Source organism: Lepisosteus oculatus, chromosome 1 (genome assembly GCF_040954835.1).
Source record: "Lepisosteus oculatus isolate fLepOcu1 chromosome 1, fLepOcu1.hap2, whole genome shotgun sequence".
Taxonomy (NCBI): domain Eukaryota; kingdom Metazoa; phylum Chordata; class Actinopteri; order Semionotiformes; family Lepisosteidae; genus Lepisosteus; species Lepisosteus oculatus.
The window spans coordinates 40,666,255-40,683,778 of NC_090696.1; the positions used below are offsets into that span (position 1 = coordinate 40,666,255).

General features: G+C 41.3%; 1 protein-coding gene across 2 annotated transcripts in view; it reads left to right on the forward strand.

Moving 5' to 3' along the window:
• Positions 1 to 17,524, forward strand: part of htt (huntingtin) — a 92,420-nt gene that overhangs the window by 35,654 nt on the left and 39,242 nt on the right. For both annotated transcript variants that reach the window (XM_069190079.1, XM_069190082.1), the window contains 17 exons: positions 698 to 844; positions 2,558 to 2,678; positions 3,445 to 3,590; positions 3,979 to 4,127; positions 4,596 to 4,798; positions 4,995 to 5,121; positions 5,890 to 6,017; positions 6,702 to 6,812; positions 7,942 to 8,019; positions 8,880 to 9,103; positions 10,102 to 10,180; positions 11,459 to 11,620; positions 13,476 to 13,531; positions 13,781 to 13,929; positions 14,964 to 15,100; positions 15,385 to 15,501; positions 15,920 to 16,042. In XM_069190079.1, coding sequence (XP_069046180.1) covers positions 698 to 844; positions 2,558 to 2,678; positions 3,445 to 3,590; positions 3,979 to 4,127; positions 4,596 to 4,798; positions 4,995 to 5,121; positions 5,890 to 6,017; positions 6,702 to 6,812; positions 7,942 to 8,019; positions 8,880 to 9,103; positions 10,102 to 10,180; positions 11,459 to 11,620; positions 13,476 to 13,531; positions 13,781 to 13,929; positions 14,964 to 15,100; positions 15,385 to 15,501; positions 15,920 to 16,042 — 2,257 coding nt within the window. The remainder of the gene's footprint in view (positions 1 to 697; positions 845 to 2,557; positions 2,679 to 3,444; positions 3,591 to 3,978; positions 4,128 to 4,595; positions 4,799 to 4,994; positions 5,122 to 5,889; positions 6,018 to 6,701; positions 6,813 to 7,941; positions 8,020 to 8,879; positions 9,104 to 10,101; positions 10,181 to 11,458; positions 11,621 to 13,475; positions 13,532 to 13,780; positions 13,930 to 14,963; positions 15,101 to 15,384; positions 15,502 to 15,919; positions 16,043 to 17,524) is intronic.

The following is a 17,524-nucleotide window of genomic DNA, read 5'->3' on the forward strand; positions in this document are numbered from 1 at the left end:
TGTTGCTGCCTCAGAGCACAAGTGTGCTGGCTTTGGTTGTGTCTGTGTGGAGGTCGCATGTTACCACTTTGTCCATGTGAGGTTTGGCCAGGGGCTCTGATAAAAAAAGACATTCCACCTCGCAAAGACTTGCCGATTCAAGATTCAGTATTTATTGCCATACCAACTTAGTTATTAGGATTTTGCCCCAATGTGCTCACAGTAAGAACAGTAACACAAAAACATCAGGCACAGCATAATAGAAAACCATAAGATATAACCAGAGTACCTATGTAAGCATAAGCATAAGAATAAATGAAAAATAAAAATGAATAATAAAAAGAAATCTAATACAGTATTAACAAAAACTGACTAGTGCATTGGAGGGTTTATAGTCCACTTGCATTGGCAGTAGTCATCATAAAGTGCTGATGTATGATTGGGGAGCTGTTCAGGTCTGATTGCCTGTTCTACAGCTCTGTAATGGCCAGCCGGTGCTCTCGGTCCAGCCTTGCAGCTTCCAGGATGGGCTCAGTGAAATAAGTGGCTCTCTGGTAAAATAATGATTGGATTTTTACAATGCGTTGCCTGGTAACAGAGCAAATGATACTTTCTCTTCTCCATTCTTTCTAATAGTTTCATTTTATTTTTGGTTACTACAAGCCATAGGGCTGAGGGGGGGAAAAAAGTATGAAACCAGATTTCTCTTGTGCTTCAGGGTCGTCTCCAGATTGTTCTACGACTGCGACCAAGGTCAGGCGGATCCAGTGGTGGCTATAGCCAGAGACCAAAGCAGCGTCTACTTGCAGCTTCTCATGCATGAGACCCAGCCTCCCTCCCACTTCACAGTCAGCACCATCACCAGGTGACTGCGTCTCTCCAGGAACGCTCCAGTGTGAATAGTTGTTACATATAAAATTCTTAAATAGTCTGCACTTTATGAACAATTGTAGTGTACACACTTAACTGAAACTCCTACTCTTTACCTTAACAATTTTAAGTATAGCATGTGCGTGTGTGTGAGCATTTGGGAGTTGGATATTGAATTATTAGATGGCTGGTGCTGCTTCACTGATTTCAAAGATGAGATGTGAGGTTGGCCTTAAATCTGATTTCATATCGCGTGTCAGTAGTCGCGTCACGAATGACCAGGGGTGTGAGGAAAGTTGGAGCTGGGGATTGTGGCTAACCGACTCGTTTAGGTCTCGGTGAAACAGCGTCTCGTGTAACTTCCCATGTGCCACAGGCAGGCTAGTGATATCGGTGAGAGATGCTCTTTTCCTCTAGTGAGCACCAGTCTTCCTGTAACAGACAGTAGAATACGCTGCATGTCAAAAGATAAATGCCCCAATGGGAGGCTCAAATGTCCTTTCTCTCCCTATTTAGTACAGGATTCTTTGCTGTGATCCTAAACATTGGATCCTAAACAGTAAATTGGATGTGTATAAAAAGAGAAATACAAAGCAACATTAGAAGAACTGAGCTATTTAAACGGATAGCCATTTAATAAGTTGTACCCTGTTTTTGGTGCAGTTAAATAATCTTTGACATTTATCTTGATACATACTTTCAGTATTCTTTGTGGTTTTTGTTTTTAATGTATTCAGTTCTTGGTTTAGAATATAGACTCTTCTGTTAAATCCATTTTTTGTTTTTGTGATTCCAAAGTCTTTCTTCACAGGCTCCCAATGTATTGAAACTCTGTAAACATCATTTAAAGTCATCATACTTTTGGGCAGTGGTTAGCGTTGCTGCCCTGCAGCGCTGGGGTCCTGGTTCAGTTCTGGACCTGCGGTTCTGTCTGTGTGGAGTTTGTGTGGTCTCCCTGTGTTTGCGTGAGTTTCCCCTGGGTGCTTTGGTTTCCTCCCAAAAACATACTGGTAGGTTAATTGGCTGCTGGGAAATTTAGCTCAGGGGTGAGTCTGCATGTCTGTGTCTGCCCTGTGATGGACTGGTTTCGCATCCAGGGTGTATACTGCTTTGTGCCCATTGCCTGCTGGGATAGCCTCTGGTTGCCTTGTGAACCTGAATTGGATAAAGCGGTGAGAAGACGGATTGATGTATTGATATGTTCACCCATAAATATTAATTATGCAACCATCTTGATTAGCTTTTTTGAGAATGATATTGACACATAATGTGCCTTTAGAAAATGAAATAACTAAGCTACTGTCGATGACCTGAAAATGTCAAAAATCTTATCAGATTTGTTTGTCTTGTTAAGACCGATCAATGGTCTTTTGAAAAGTGAAGGCTTTGCTTTATTCTTATGTCTAAAGGTACAAAGGCAGCGTGAAAAAAGCTCCCTGGCTTGTGGTCTCAAAGTATAAACTCCCAGACATGCGCTGGTTGTTGGTTTGATTTGCAGTGTACAGTTTCTGTGGTTGGATTCATCGCCAGTAATCAACAGAGCTTAGGATAGACTATAAATTGTTTAGATAATCTTTGTTTCATGATTGGCTTCATTAATTTAAAAATAGGTCTGTGTGGAAAACAAAAGTCCCGCTCTGAACGTCTTGCCAAGATTCAAGTCAAGTGTTTTTAACGTGCCCCTGCCATGTTTTTCTTCAACCTGCAGGACCTACAGAGGCTACAGGATTTCCCAGAATGCATCTGACATCACTACAGAGAACAACCTCTCCCGAGTTGTCACTGCTGTGTCCCACGCACTTGCTTCGTCCACTTCAAGAGCTCTCACAGTGAGTTGTTCAGCAGTGTGCAGCCAGATGGACACCCGTTTCGCATTCTACAGCACTGCTAAAAAAGGCTCATTTTCATTAGTCTTAGTGAATGTACAAGCAGTCAAAGGTTCGTATGTGTGTATCAGAGCCAACAGGGTGGTGCAGTGTTTCTATAGAAGATGAAGTGTTTATGGGCTTTTTTAAGGCTGTTTTTAGCTGTCTTTTAATATGTGAAAACTCTTGTTTAATATTTTCTTCAAAATTGCAAGGTTTTTGCACGGGAAAAGTACCTTGTTGAATGGTCTCAATATAGGGGTTGTGAGGAATTCTGTTTCTGGTGTTAAAAAGGCAGAGAAAATTTGATAACAGATTTGAGAAATGAAGTGTCTCCCAAGTGGGTCACCAAGTAAAGGAGCTCACTCAAATGTAGGTCGAGCTATATGATCCAGGCGTCGTGGGTTCGAGCCTGGGTTACGTTACGTTACTAGCGGACTGTGACCGACATTCCCCAAGAAGGAAGAAGGGTAGGAATAGTTGGCCATGGTTCGGACTTCTGTCGATGAGGGACCTGCCTCTCCTCCAATTGTCATTGAGCCTCCAGCGCAGGAGTCTGCCCACACTTCCTTGTTCTTGCACATATGTGGTAGCAGGGCTCATAGCTGTGAGCTGAGACATGAAAAACACGCTGCTGGAGTTTTCAAAATCATTAAGAATTTTTGGTGGGAAAATAATCCTGAGCAGCTGTATGTGGACAAAGTTTGTGACGTGGGTTTGTGTTTTCCAGTTTGGCTGCTGTGAGGCCCTGTGCCTCCTGTCTTCAGCATTCCCAGTGTGCACCTGGAGCACGGGCTGGCACTGTGGGTACGTCAGCTCCTCCGCCAGCCAGCCGTTTCGCTCCAGCCTCTATAAGAACAGGGGGCGCTCCTTCAGGTATGGAAGAATGCACCAGCGCTTTCACAGTTAATGCTAATGTCACTTGCCCAGGCTTGAAGCTAATATTAACCCAGAAGAAAATGTAAAAGAAACAAGGGTGTCAACAAATAAGGTTGTTTTCTGGCTTGTTTGATGTATTTAGTTTGCCAATTTCTTGACGAACCTACAGCTTATTTTCTACAGTATGCATGTTGTATTACACGCATTTCTCACTAATCTGCGGCTTTAGATTTCACTTGAAGTTCATCAGCTAAGCGCACTTTTTAAAAATCTCTGCTTCTTTGACCTAATCTGCTTTTTGTCTGCTCAAGTTGTCATAGTGATTTGCTGGAAAATTTGCTAGAGCAGCCGGCCGCAGGGTAGTGATGTGTGGTGCTGTTTGCAGCCTGTCCCATTCGAACAGTGAGGATGCGAAAAAGAACTGCACTGTGGGCATGGCCAACATGGTGCTGTCCCTCTTGTCCTCGGCCTGGTTCCCCCTGGACCTCTCAGCACACCAGGACACACTCATCCTCGCTGGGAACTTAATTGCAGGTACGACTTGAGTACATTTAAACAGTCCCGTTGAATATTGATTTTTCCATAACCTGAATTTCTTTTACGATGGAACACTGAGGTCAAACTTGTGAGATATTGTCTCATTACAGAGTCCTACAGATTTATTTCGACCCCTGATGAAATAGGAAAAAAAAGTTATGTATGATCTAGAATGAGTTACAGATTGGATTATGTGTCTTGGTCCTGTATAACACGTCCACAGTTTTAACAAACACATTGTCCAATATCTAAATCGTTGCATTATATGATGTTTTTTATTCCTTTTTCATTGGGAAGCTGAATAAATCTGGAGGGCACTGTATGTACAAAAAGAGTGAAATCCCGGTCCTTTTAATGAGCCCCAATGAAGTTTGAAAATCTGGGTTAGACTGGCCTTTAATATGTGCTCAATGAAAGTGTCTAAAAGTCTTCGTGAGTGTGAGTCCGAAAGCCCTGTCTTGACAGCCACTGCCCCTAAGTGCCTTAAGAGCCCCTGGAGCACGGAGGACGAGACCAGCGCCGGGGGGACGAAACAGGAGGAGCCCTGGCCCGCGCTGGGGGACCGGACTGTAGTCACCATGGTGGAGCAGCTCTTCTCTCACCTGCTGAAAATCATCAATATCTGCGCGCATGTCATCGACGACGTGGCCCCCGGGCCTGCTGTGAAGGTATACTTTCTCCAGCTGGAGCCCCGGTTTCTTTCCTTTTCACTTGCAGAGGACATTTCTAGAAGCCTGTTATATATTTTTTTTCTTCAATGGCGTTTTAGCGAGACAGTTGATCCCATATCGTCAGTTAATTCTCATGCCTTCAGCAAAAAAAGGTTTACCCTGTTTAATTGCATTTATTGTTCAATTTTCCTAGGCCACCCTGCCCTCTCTTGCCAACACGCCTTCGCTGAGCCCAATAAGAAGGAAAGGCAAGGAGAAGGAGCCAGCAGAGCAGGCTGCTGCCCCCATGAGCCCGAAAAAGAGTAGTGAGAGCAATCCAGGTAACAGTGAACCACCTGGGCCCTGGCCTGGATTCATCTTCCATGCTTGTGCAGACATGGTGAAATGTCTGTATTCTCTATTTGTGCAAAACTTTTATGGCGAATTATATTGGAAGTTGTGGTCAAAATTGGACAAAGGTGAAAGGCTAATTTATTGTATTTCTAAATTTGGACAATCCACAAGTTAAGAAGTCATTTTGAAAGCAAAATGTGCCACCTGGTGGATGAATCTTGGCACGACACTTCAGATTTTGAAAAGTAAAAACTTCAGCCAAGATACTTCAAAGTATTTTTGTGCTTTCTCATTGTTATAAATAATTTTCTGGGTTTATGTACTGATCAGTTATAATATACATGTGTACGCCGGCATTAAGTTCTCTTCGTATACGTTATTGAGTTGCTGAATCTAAATAGACGCGAACTGAGAAGCCTGATAGGCAAAACAGAGCCAGACTAGAACCTTCAATGTTTTCTGTGGTGTCATACCTTTCAACTGAAACACGCTTTCCCTCACTGACTTCTGGGACCAAGAGATAAGATTCTCAAGACTGTGGAGCTGGAGAGTTTGCACTGTCATTGTGGTAAAGGCTTTGAATAACTGTAGACTCTTAACTGTACTTTTTAAAGTAGGAATAGTTGTTCATAGGAAAGGTAATAAACCACCTGCTTTCATAAATTCGTCATGTAAGATTAAGATTGGCTTTGTAGGTGGATTTACCTCCCTGACTCATGTGACTTGAACCCTTGGCTTTCTCTTGTGTTCCTAAGCTGCCAGACCAGCTGACACCACTGGGACCAACTCTATAAACAAGTCATCTACGCTAGGCAACTTCTACCATCTCCCTCCATACCTCAAACTCTACGATGTTCTGAAGGCTACACATGCCAACTATAAGGTTTTGTATGGTTTTGTAATTATGTGTAGGGGTATTGGACAAGAGAAATGAAATGGGTAAATGAGGGACACGAAGTACAGTATATCGAATACAAGGACATCAACACAGGTGTGGCTTGTCCATTCCCTTAACAAGTATCCGAGCATCTAGGGATGTGTTTAAAAATGCAGGACAGGGTTTCAGCACCAGCAATTATTTTCTGCAGAGATGGGTGTCTTTCAGAGCACGTGTGGTCGCACAATACTTTAATGAGCATAACACTCATGTTCAGTTACCAGATCTTAACACATTTGACACACACATAACACAGTGACCCCTGGAATGACTACTTAGATGACATTTTCCACCTCCATCATCCTGGCATGAGTCGATTGACTTTCATGCGGAAGGGTGGTCCTGCTTCCCTCCTGCAGAGTTCTAGACCCCGGCAGACTCTATGCCATACAGGCTGGACTGCTGGCCCAACACCCTCAGCGATGCTCAAATCGCATGCTTGACTGCCATGATCCTGCAGGAGTTTAGGGTAGTTATTTTTATTTAACCTCTGAAAAGTGTTCAACTAGTCCAGTTAAGCACAAATGGAAGTTCAGTTTAAACGTTAATGGCATCTGAGGAATGAAGCTGTGGAGCCCGACATTAGTCATTGGTTAGTAACGTCCCTCCATGTGTTGATGAATTACCCAGGTGACACTTGACCTTCAGAACACCAGTGAAAAGTTTGGAGGGTTCCTGCGGGCTGCTCTTGATGTGCTGTCCCAGTTGCTAGAGCTTGCCACCCTCCAGGACATCGGAAAGGTGAGTGCTTCATTTACAATAGGAGATTTCCTGTAATATTTTAATGTGTTTCATATGTGTTTCAGGTGTTTAGTGATGCAGCCAAGCTGATTTCACAGAAGTCATTAACAATAGATTATTTGGCATTATAAACAGGAAGCAATATTCTTTGTCTGCGAACGTTGCTAAGAAAAGTAAAGGATTAATGGTATTCCAGGTTAAGAACAATAGATGTAAGAGGCCAATGGAGTAGTCTGTGATATATCATAGTAAAAATGTCAAGTGCACCTGTTGTATTTGGTTTTTCGTCAGCCTTTTTAAAAAAACAAAACAAATTCAAGCCGTAGTCCCTGTACAGTGTAATAACTGTCAAATAATCCATGTCCGAGTTTCCATTTTCTCTCAGTGGTCCTTCTTGCCTTGTCAGTAAATTGAAATCCCTTTATGCTTCATATTTATCAGCATTGCTTGGTCTGTAGAGGTTGCTACAGTGTAAAGAAGACTAAAAACCTTGTGCTGCTTTGTTGTTAGCACGTGTTCTTGCATGATACAGTACCTTACATTTAATTTCTACACTCTTGACATTCCTATTTCCCCTGCTATTGTGTGTGCTTATTAGACCAGGTGTCTCTAACCCTTCTCCTGGAGACATCCAGTCCCAGAGGTTTTATAGGCAATCGATAAATCATCAATTTCCAAATACTTACAATAATTCTGAAATTTGTAAACAGTTGCGGGTGAAGTTCTAAGTAATTAAGTAAATAATGAAGTAATCTAGATGTTATTTGGACTGAAAGCTAGCCCTCTTTACGTTTGCAGAGCACATTGTTTGCTTAATTGATCAATCAGAAAAATTGTTCAAGTGTTGCCAAATGGAAACAAATGATGTAGGGTGATCTATAAGACTTGCTGAATTTAAATTCTCTGGGCCTAGAGTTTCAGATCCAGGCAAGGTGCAGATTACTCCAGCCATCACTCTGTATTTGAATGCTTTTTTATTGTGTTTGAGTAGTTAAGGAAGGAGAAAACATTAATGGAATGCTGCTGTAAGTTAATATATCGCAGTTTTTCATGCAGGACACATTAAAGAGACAAATTCCGTTGTATGAAGTTGGCCCATGCAGTTTATTGTGTGATTTAATGTTTTCAGTGTGTTGAAGAGATCCTGGGTTATCTGAAGTCATGCTTCAGCAGAGAACCCACAATGGCCACTGTGTGTGTCCAGCAGGTGAGTGAGATCAGAGCCTCAGTTAATATCTGCACTCCTCTACTGGCCTTCCATCAACAATGCAGTACAGAAATTATACATCCAGTGCAATCTTCAAAGGTAAAGCGGCCATTTTTTGCCATTAATGCCTCCGTTAGAGCTTAGTGGCATTTAGAAGAGATTTGAATTTGACCAAAATAGATCAAAACACAAACCAAAGCAAAAAGTTGCCAGTAGAGGACAAATATTAAATTGGGCAGAAAATATAAATGTAAATGCCCTTTTATAGGTAATCACTCAGAAGACATATCACCCTACAGCTCACAAGTGGTAAATCATTGAAGGTCAGCAGGTGTGAGCCTGGTCAGTACCTGCATGGGAGACCTCCTGGGTAAAACTAAGGTTGTTGCAGGAAGAGGTGTTAGTGGGGCCAGCAGGGGGCGCTCACCCTGCGGTCTATGTGGGTCCTAATGCCCCAGTATAGGAATGGGGACACTATATTGTAAAACGGCCCCATCTTTCGGATGAGATATAAAACCGATGTGGTCTTTAACAATCCCAGGGCATTTCTCGAAAAGAGTAGGGGTTTTACCCTGATGTCCTGGCCAAATTTCTCATTGGCCTTTACCAATCACGGCCACTTAATTAATCCCCATCTATGAACTGGCTTCATAACTTTGTTCTCCTCCCCACTGATAGCTGATGTGTGGTGAGCATTCTGGTGCACTATGGCTGCTGTCGCATCATCCAGGTGGGGCTGCACATTGGTGGTGATGGAGAGGAGTCCCCATTACCTGTAAGGCGCTTTGAGTGGAGTGTCCAGAAAAGTGATATACAAGTATAAGGAATTATTTTTAACTATTATTATGGTTTAATTCCAGCTGCTGAAGACCCTGTTTGGGACCAATCTCGCGTCTCAGTACGACGGCTCCTCCTCTAACCCCTGCAAGTCTCAGGGGAAGGCCCTTCGGCTGGGCTCCTCCAGCCTGCGGCCTGGGCTCTACCACTACTGCTTCATGGCTCCCTACACTCACTTCACACAGGCCCTGGCCGACGCCAGCCTGCGCAACATGGTGCAGGCCGAGCAGGAGCAGGACACTTCGGGGTGAGGCTTCGCTGAGTCTGGCCCTCGAGATGCATCGAGAAAACTCTGTGGCCTTCTTTCTCCCACTTAGCTTCAAAATGTACAAATGAACAAAACTCTAGAAGTAAATGCCTTTTTTTCAGCTCAAAAGATTCAGTGTATTAATCTCCCTGTTGCTGTTTTTTTAGAAGAGTATGTCGTTATGTTGTGAACAAAGCTCTCCTCATAAGTACAGATTCATGAGATTGTATCATCTCACACATTCAGCCAAAATTAAAATGGCAAAATACAGCCGTGGTAGAACAAAGGTGGAGCTTTCTTAATTGTTATTCTTCCTGGGCTGTTGAGTGGTAGTGTCTCAGATCCTGGTCGAAGGTGTCCTAAGCAGTGGCATTGATAGGCTGGTTAGGGTAAAACTGAGAGACAAAGCAGCCGTAAGGGAAAGAGAAAAGTGCTCTTTTATTATATTAAAGTCTAGCCAGATTCTGCCCTTTATTAGTAATCAGGCAGCTAAAAACATCTTTCTTTGAAGATTTAATTAATTACAGTACATGTCCACAAAGCCATTTGCTAGCTCGGTTAGTTGTTCGGTTGGTCTGTTTTCTTTCCTCGTGCCATTTGCTCAGGATCGGCAAAGACAGCAGACAAAGACCAAATTAGAAAGCCTCGGTTTCCTGGTTTTAATGTATCACATGACCAGTCATCTTCTCAGAATTAGTAAGGTGCCTGAGTGTGGCAACTCATTCCCCACAGCGTTCTGGGGAATGTGCTTCAGTAAATAGCCCTCTTATAGGCAGGTCCAGCAATTATGCAGTGCATGAGTTTACCTTAATTGATTTAATTATACAATTACACTAAGCCAGTGCTTCATTAGAAACACTAGTTGCTAGTTTTAGAGGTTTGAGTATGGACATCAAGCCTCCAAAACAGGACATTATTGAGAACATTTCTTTTGCTTCAATCTTATGAAATAGGTATGCATGTTTTCTCTTATGTGTTTGTCTGCTGCTTAACCGTAGGTGGTTTGATGTGATGCAGAAAGTATCCATACAGCTGAGATCAAGCATCACTAATGTAACGAAGCATCGAGCAGATAAGGTAAAGCACGCTCACATGACATTTTCTGGCATACTTTCCTGGGTTATCGGTATGAGTTACATTCATTTTTAAAGGTTTATGTTATTCCAGGGTTTAACAGTGGCAGGCCAGTGTTTGTCATATTGATTTTGAAGCAGAATATTGTGTTTGAAAGTAGGAATTACATTGTAGTATAAGACACCATGAAGTTAATAGACAACACCATTAAAGGAAAAAAGCAGGAAAATGGTTGACCCCACAAATAAAAGCTTTGCTGTACTGTTTCCTATACTGTATATTTTTAAACCTGAAGAAGTTCACATGGGTGGCACAAGGCATAGTGGCCTTGGGTTCAATTACTGGGTGCTGTCTGAGCAGAGCTTGTACTTGTGTTAGTGTCTGTTTCCTCCCACTCCCAGAAAACATACTGTACCGGCAGGATAATTGGCTTCTGGGAAAATTGGCCCTGGTGTGAGTGTGTGCATGTCTCTGGATGCCCAGCAGTGGGCTGGCATCTTGTCCAGGGTGAATCCTGCCTTGTGCCCATTGCTCGCCGGGACGTGCTCTGACTGCCCTGTGATCCAGTACTGGACAAAGCGGTTAGGAAATGGAGGGATGAGGAGATTCAACTGGGGAGCAGAGAAATAGTTAAGAAGTTGATTCCGAACTGAAAAGTAAAAAGAAGAAAAGGGCAGCCTTTGTGAACAAAGAATATTGCCCGAAGATGTTAGTGTCTTCTTTTTTCTTTTTACTTTGCTGTGCGGAAAACAAGTTGAAGAACAGCACCATCTCCACATAATAGTGAATCTGATGAATATTCTATCTTCACAGAATAGAAGAATTCAGTATCTGATTGCTTGTGTGCAGGAGATAAAAATACCACTTCCTATGATTAACAAAGTTTACTTTATGGCACAGAATGGTTCACAATTGATGCATTGTATGTTGGTAAACACACTTGGTCAAAAAGAGCTGTCAAAAATACTGTTGAAATCACATGCTTATAATATGTGGTGGCTCCAATGTTTCCAATCGTATTGGCTTCATACATTAAACTTTTATGAAAAGACTCTATATACTCTAATCTTTTATGATGTATTATGTTTTCTTGATTCATTAAAATTCTTATTAGACCTTGTGGCACAAGGAAATGTCACCCCTTATGAGTTATGAGTCTGAACAGAGTCTATTCAGCTCTTCAAAGGCTTTGCTTGTTATTTAGTTTGTTTTTTTGACCCCTGGACCATGATGTACAGTTGGCTCGTGATCCATTTTTGTCCTCTTAACCTCTTTTCTTAGAATGCCATCCATAACCACATCCGCTTGTTTGAGCCCTTGGTCATCAAAGCACTCAAGCAGTACACCACCACCACCTCCGTGTCCCTCCAGAGACAGGTGTTGGACCTGCTGGCTCAGCTTGTGCAGCTCAGAGTCAACTACTGCCTTCTGGACTCCGATCAGGTGAGATCCGATACCTACTGGAATCATTTGACCAGATCTCCAGGGGAAAATCTCATTGTAGCTGCAGCCTTCATCTCCTGTCGATCATGTTGTTACTGCCTGTTGGATCACCTCTACCCAGTTGGGATTATGCTTATTTAGAGAGCTATGTTATTTATGTTTACCTGGAGTTTAGTGTTTTCTTTACTGTGGGTCCCCGTTTACAGAGGCCCAAATTCCTGTTCTCCTTGTCTGACATAGCACCTTACAGCCCAGTTTCATCAGGTTTCAGTAGCTAAATGAAACTGAGACCTTTCAAAAACACAGTTTTCTGGATTAAGCAAGTGGTGGTCTTGCCTCTGGTCAAGAATGTCCTAACAGTTGTTCCATTATGTTGATAGAGGACACTGTTGTGTAGGAAATGCCATCCTTTGGCTGAGACATTAAATCAAGGTCCTGACTAATTTGTTACCGGTTCCTTTTTCAGTGAAAATGAAGTTCAGTGTGGGCTACATTAAAGTACGTCCTATTGATTTTGTCTTGCGGAATGTCTCGTGTCATGGGCTTGTCCGCTGTGTAGTGGGGCTCCTGGTCTTTAATGCACTTCACTTCAGTAATGGAAAGCTTCGGGATCCTTATAGATGAAATTATAGCCTTATAGTCATCATGAACAACGCCTCTCATCCGCTACATGGGTTATTAGGCAGCAGAGCACTTTTAGCAACAGACTGCTCCAGCTACGGTGTTCAAGGGAACGTTTCCGCAGTTCATATTCATATTTAATTAAGACATCATGATGATTATATATTTTCCTTAAGTATATGTTCTGAATGTTCTACTTTGTGTGTAGTTTCTTACAGTTTGTGTTGGGGTCTATAAATATGTAGGGCCAAGACTGTCTATAGGCCCTTTCCAAAGTAACACATTTTGTAGCCTAACACAATTATGAATGTCAAAGGGGAACTGCAGTCCAAATTTTTCAGACTGGTTATTAAATCTCTGTAACAAATTAATAAATGATATCACAGAAGTTTAGAAATTTGAATTAAGCACAAAATCGGGAACTTTGTGAAAGTACTGTATGGTCTCCAGTTTGTCGCACACCACTGGTCTTGCTACGGGTGAGAGATAGAATTCACAGGAATTGTGACGTGAAGCTGCCCTTCTTGCTCACTAGTCACTGTAATGACTTATGTAATGTGATGAACAAGTGAATAAGTACAGGTTTTACAGCAGGTATTTCACCAAAGAATTGTTCCAACATGATCTCCATGCAGATTTAAGAAGCAGAATTTGTCGACAAAACTGACTCAAAGTCAAGACCAATATTTCTGTTGGATTCAAAGATATATTCACAAGCCTGCCTCTTTACAGTTTAAAAAGACTGCCTAATGTCACCAGAAGTTCTGAATCTCATATTTGCACTTTAAAATGCACTAATCAGTGCCGATTCTTTCTAACCTATGAAATTAGTATTGCAGTTCCCCTTTGATTGAAGCAAAAGGTGCTTCTGCCAAGTGCTAATTCAGGTGTTTGTATGCCTTTTGTAATAACTTTAGTCTAATAACTAGACATTTGTTTTTCACTTGAATGTTGTCTGTTACAACATATAAATAAAGGTAAATAAATTATGATTTTATGGGTTTTTATTTCTGGCTGTTAGGCCACAAAATGTGTTACTTTGGAAAGGGTCGGTAGACTTTCTGTAGGCACTGTAATTAACTGCAAGGAAGGAGAAATTTAAAAAAATGATGAATCTGTAAATCCCCAGTCTTTCCACCTGGCAAATATTGGAAAAGCAAATAGCCCAGCAAGTACTGGAAGTGGTTAAAGCAGTCTGTTCAAAATATAAATGTTCAAATGTTGTCTTCTGTAGGTTTTTATTGGATTTGTTCTGAAGCAGTTTGAATACATTGAAGTGGGACAGTTTAGGTAAGTTGTATGTTTTGCACTTATTGATAACAGAAAATTACAAATTCACACCTTATCAATATAAAGTTAGTAACTGTAATGTATCTTGTTACCTATGAAATAGATAACAACAGGTTAAACCACGATGACAAGATGCCCATTTTAGTTCCGGTGTTGCAAAATTCAGAACTGGTTCAGTCAAAAATCAGGAGGAGGAATGAAATTCACCCAAGCACTGGTCTCTGTAATGGTATGCTACTTACTCCACAGGGATTCAGAAGCCATTGTTCCCAATATCTTCTTTTTCCTGGTGCTGCTGTCCTACGAGCGATACCACTCCAAGCAGATCATCGGCATCCCCAAAATCATCCAGCTGTGCGATGGCATCATGGCCAGCGGGAGGAAGGCGGTCACACACGGTACGTTTTGCTCTTGGCACGGATCAGGGGGTACTGGGGAAGAAAACAATCCGACCGTGTCTGCGTGTAGGCTGTCAGAACGATTTCAGGTGTAGTGCAGGCAAAGAGCTGTGTTTTCTTCCTCTGGGGTGGGGTTCGCGTAAAAGTAAGGGGTTCAGGTTTGTCATGGTTCTTCTCGGTCTTTGTCATAATTTTGTCTTCCTGCCGTTTTGATAATTCCTCTTTCATTGCCACCAGGATCTAACTGGTTTCCATGCTCTGTTTACTTTACTCCTTTTTTGCACACCAATCGATATAAAATCTTCCAAGACATGTATACCACACCCTGTGTACACTTTAAGTCAATTCTTTATCTTTTGATTTGATTCAGAAATATTTCGCTGCTATACTTATACTGAGAATCAGTTTCTATTGCCCAATGCTTTGCAAATTAATCGCTCCAACGATCAAGTTATTAGGTAATGTGCCTTCTGTCATTGACAACTCTCTAGTCTTCACCTTAGTTTATGGCTTCTTACTCAAGAGGCAGACTAAAAAAGTAATCTCCAAAGGCTGGAACCAAGGCTATACATTCACAGATCTCTTGTTTTCACAACTAACGCAGCATATGAGCAATTAAAACACCTGTCAGCCATTTGCTCCCCTACCTATGCTCTTCTGAAATGGCACTGTTATATTATCATTAAACATACATGCAAACTTATAGACTGACACAAATGCTGACATTCTGTGGTTTTGTCTGATATTAATGTTTTGATCTGAAATGCAAATTTCATTAGTACACAACTTTCAAAGAAAAGAATACGTGTATCAAAATCCTTCTTATGTGACTGTATGCACAGTATTTACACTAATCCTCGTGTGGAAAGCTGATTTGTTAACATGGCTCACTTTTCAAGAATGCCTCACCAGCATATACAGGGGTGTGACTGTATAGACGTTATATGTTTTGTAAAGTGATTGACAGATTGCTCGATTCCATAAGGTGTAGGAGTCCATGTCAGATTGTGATGAAGTGTGCTTTTTTCTCTCAGCGATTCCAGCTCTGCAGCCTATTGTCCACGACCTGTTTGTGTTGAGAGGGTCCAACAAAGCCGACGCAGGCAAAGAGCTGGAGACCCAAAAGGAGGTGGTGGTCTCCATGCTGCTTAGACTTATACAATACCATCAGGTAAATGTTTGATATGGCACCATAATTTCTGTCCTTATTCTTTTAGAATATGGAATTTTGTTCTTTTAGGATGTGGAATATCTCTTTTATTTCCTTTTTTCCTAGTGACAGTTCAATATTATGACATTTCCAGCCTCAGAATACACATTACAGGCCACCAGAATACTGTTGGAAGAAAAGTTATACCATTTTTTTGCAAAGATTTTTTTAAAAATGCATTGGAGGTTCAGCTTTACTCTTTTTACTTGGCTCAGTGCACACTGAATGTTGTCCTCATTTTTCAGGTGCTGGAGATGTTCATCTTAGTGTTGCAGCAGTGTCACAAAGAGAATGAAGACAAGTGGAAGAGACTGTCACGGCAGATAGCAGATATCATCCTGCCCATGATCGCAAAGCAGCAGGTACACGTTCTCTTCATTTTCAGATGTATAGTAATTATGGTCAGTATTTTTTCCGTTATATCAAAACTGAGTACAGTAAAACCTCAATTTCCGCAAGTTCTACATTCATTATTTCATCTGTTGCACACAATTTTTAGTGACTACTTTTTTCTCGTTTGTGAACCTAATTTGCATATTTATGGGCATAAATGTGGACACCCACTTATACAGTTCACTTATACATGTTCATCTCGTGGATCTCCTTCACCTGACCTGCATCGTTCTCTGTAGTAAAGGCACAGCTTGGTTAACAAAGCTTTCAGATGTTTATGTAGCAATGCATCATGGGTTATGCTTTAGTTCTTTGGTTTCCTTCAGGAAAGCGTTGGATGCTTACAGTGTGAATTCAAGACTTGATGTTAATTTATGTTGTTTGCAGATGCACCTGGATTCCCATGAGGCACTGGGGGTTTTGAACACCCTGTTTGAGACTGTGGCTCCTTCATCACTGCGGCCTGTTGACATGCTTCTCAGGAGCATGTTTGTCACGCCTAGCACCATGGTGAGTTTTTTTTTTGAGTGATGCAGCCTAAACAACTTTTAAATGTCAGCAAAACAAAAGAGTTTGTGGTGGACTTAGAAAAAGAAAAGGAGCATTCTCACCACAATTCTTAATGTAGAAGTGGTGGAGAATTCTAAGTTCCAACACTCTAAAATGGGAGGTCAACACATCCATTAAGGTGAAGAAAGGTCGCCACCAGAGGTTATTCTTCCTGCGATAGTTAGAGACGTTTTGAGTTTTACAGGAAGCAATGACTATTATCTACAGATCTGTCATTGAGAGCGTTTTGACCTTGTCCTTAACTGTGTGGTAAGCTAAAGAGAGCAGTGTATGTCCCCTCCAAAACTGTAGGATGCCATCATTCCTCTGTGGGCTCGCACTTCCTCACTAGACTGAAACACTAGACTTGGCTTCCTCACTAGACTTGGCTATTTAATCTTGAAGTTTTAGATTAAATAGCCAAGGGAAATCAAACATGCTAAATTTGTTTCATAAGGTTGTGAATGTCAACTTTACTCGTTGTAAAGAAAAATGTTACAACTTACAAGCACCTGTCATATTTTGAATTTTACATTATCTTGCTAAGCAAAATTAACCTCCAATATCTTGTGAAAAAGATTTAATCATTAAATGATTGACAAAAATCTGTATGTTGTTAAATTGTTCTGTTGCACTGTTCAGTGTTATTTCTAGTTTTTCGGTTCCAATAAAAAAACGAAACAACATAATTTTCATTACTTTATTTTGTACGCAACTCAATATGCTTTACTAATCATGAAATCAAATAGTTTGTGGTATACCGCAGTATGTATCACAGTACATGCGTTTTCCAGAGGCAGTACCCAACCTGTGTTTACTTTTGTCCCCTCTGATAGTCAGTTTAAGTCTATCAAGACCAGGACTGCCAGGATTTGTAACAGCACCTTCCCTGTAAAGTGCATAAACTCTGCACTTTAACTTTTGATAACTCGCACGGCTCATTGCTCCATCAGATCCCACTTTTATTTATCTCACTGTTGTTTATTTTATTAATGGTGTGTGTTTAGGGTGGTTGGATACCGTCTATTAAAGGTTTTATGTTGCATGTTTTTATTGTCTTTAATTGTATGAACTCACCAATCCAACTTCCATACAACTAGTTGTTAATGTAGTAAAGTGTTGGACTTGAACTAAGAATGGCCTTACTGCCACCTTCCCTATAATAATGAGGACCTTGTCAATGAAATTAGGGGGGAAGAGACGTTTTTATTTGTTTGATGGTATGCTTCTGTAAATCAAGTTTGCATTGGAAATATCCATGTTTTATATAGAATTGCCCATTGTTTTTGTTTTGCCCACCCTTCTTGGAATAGACAGTTTTGCTTTTCTTTCAGCTAGCATCCGATCCCCGTGACCACGCACGGGAGAAAATGCGGAAGTGTAGCAGAGAGATGTTTTTTTTTAGCATTGTGCGGGGTTTGACACCCTGTTGTTTTATGGACC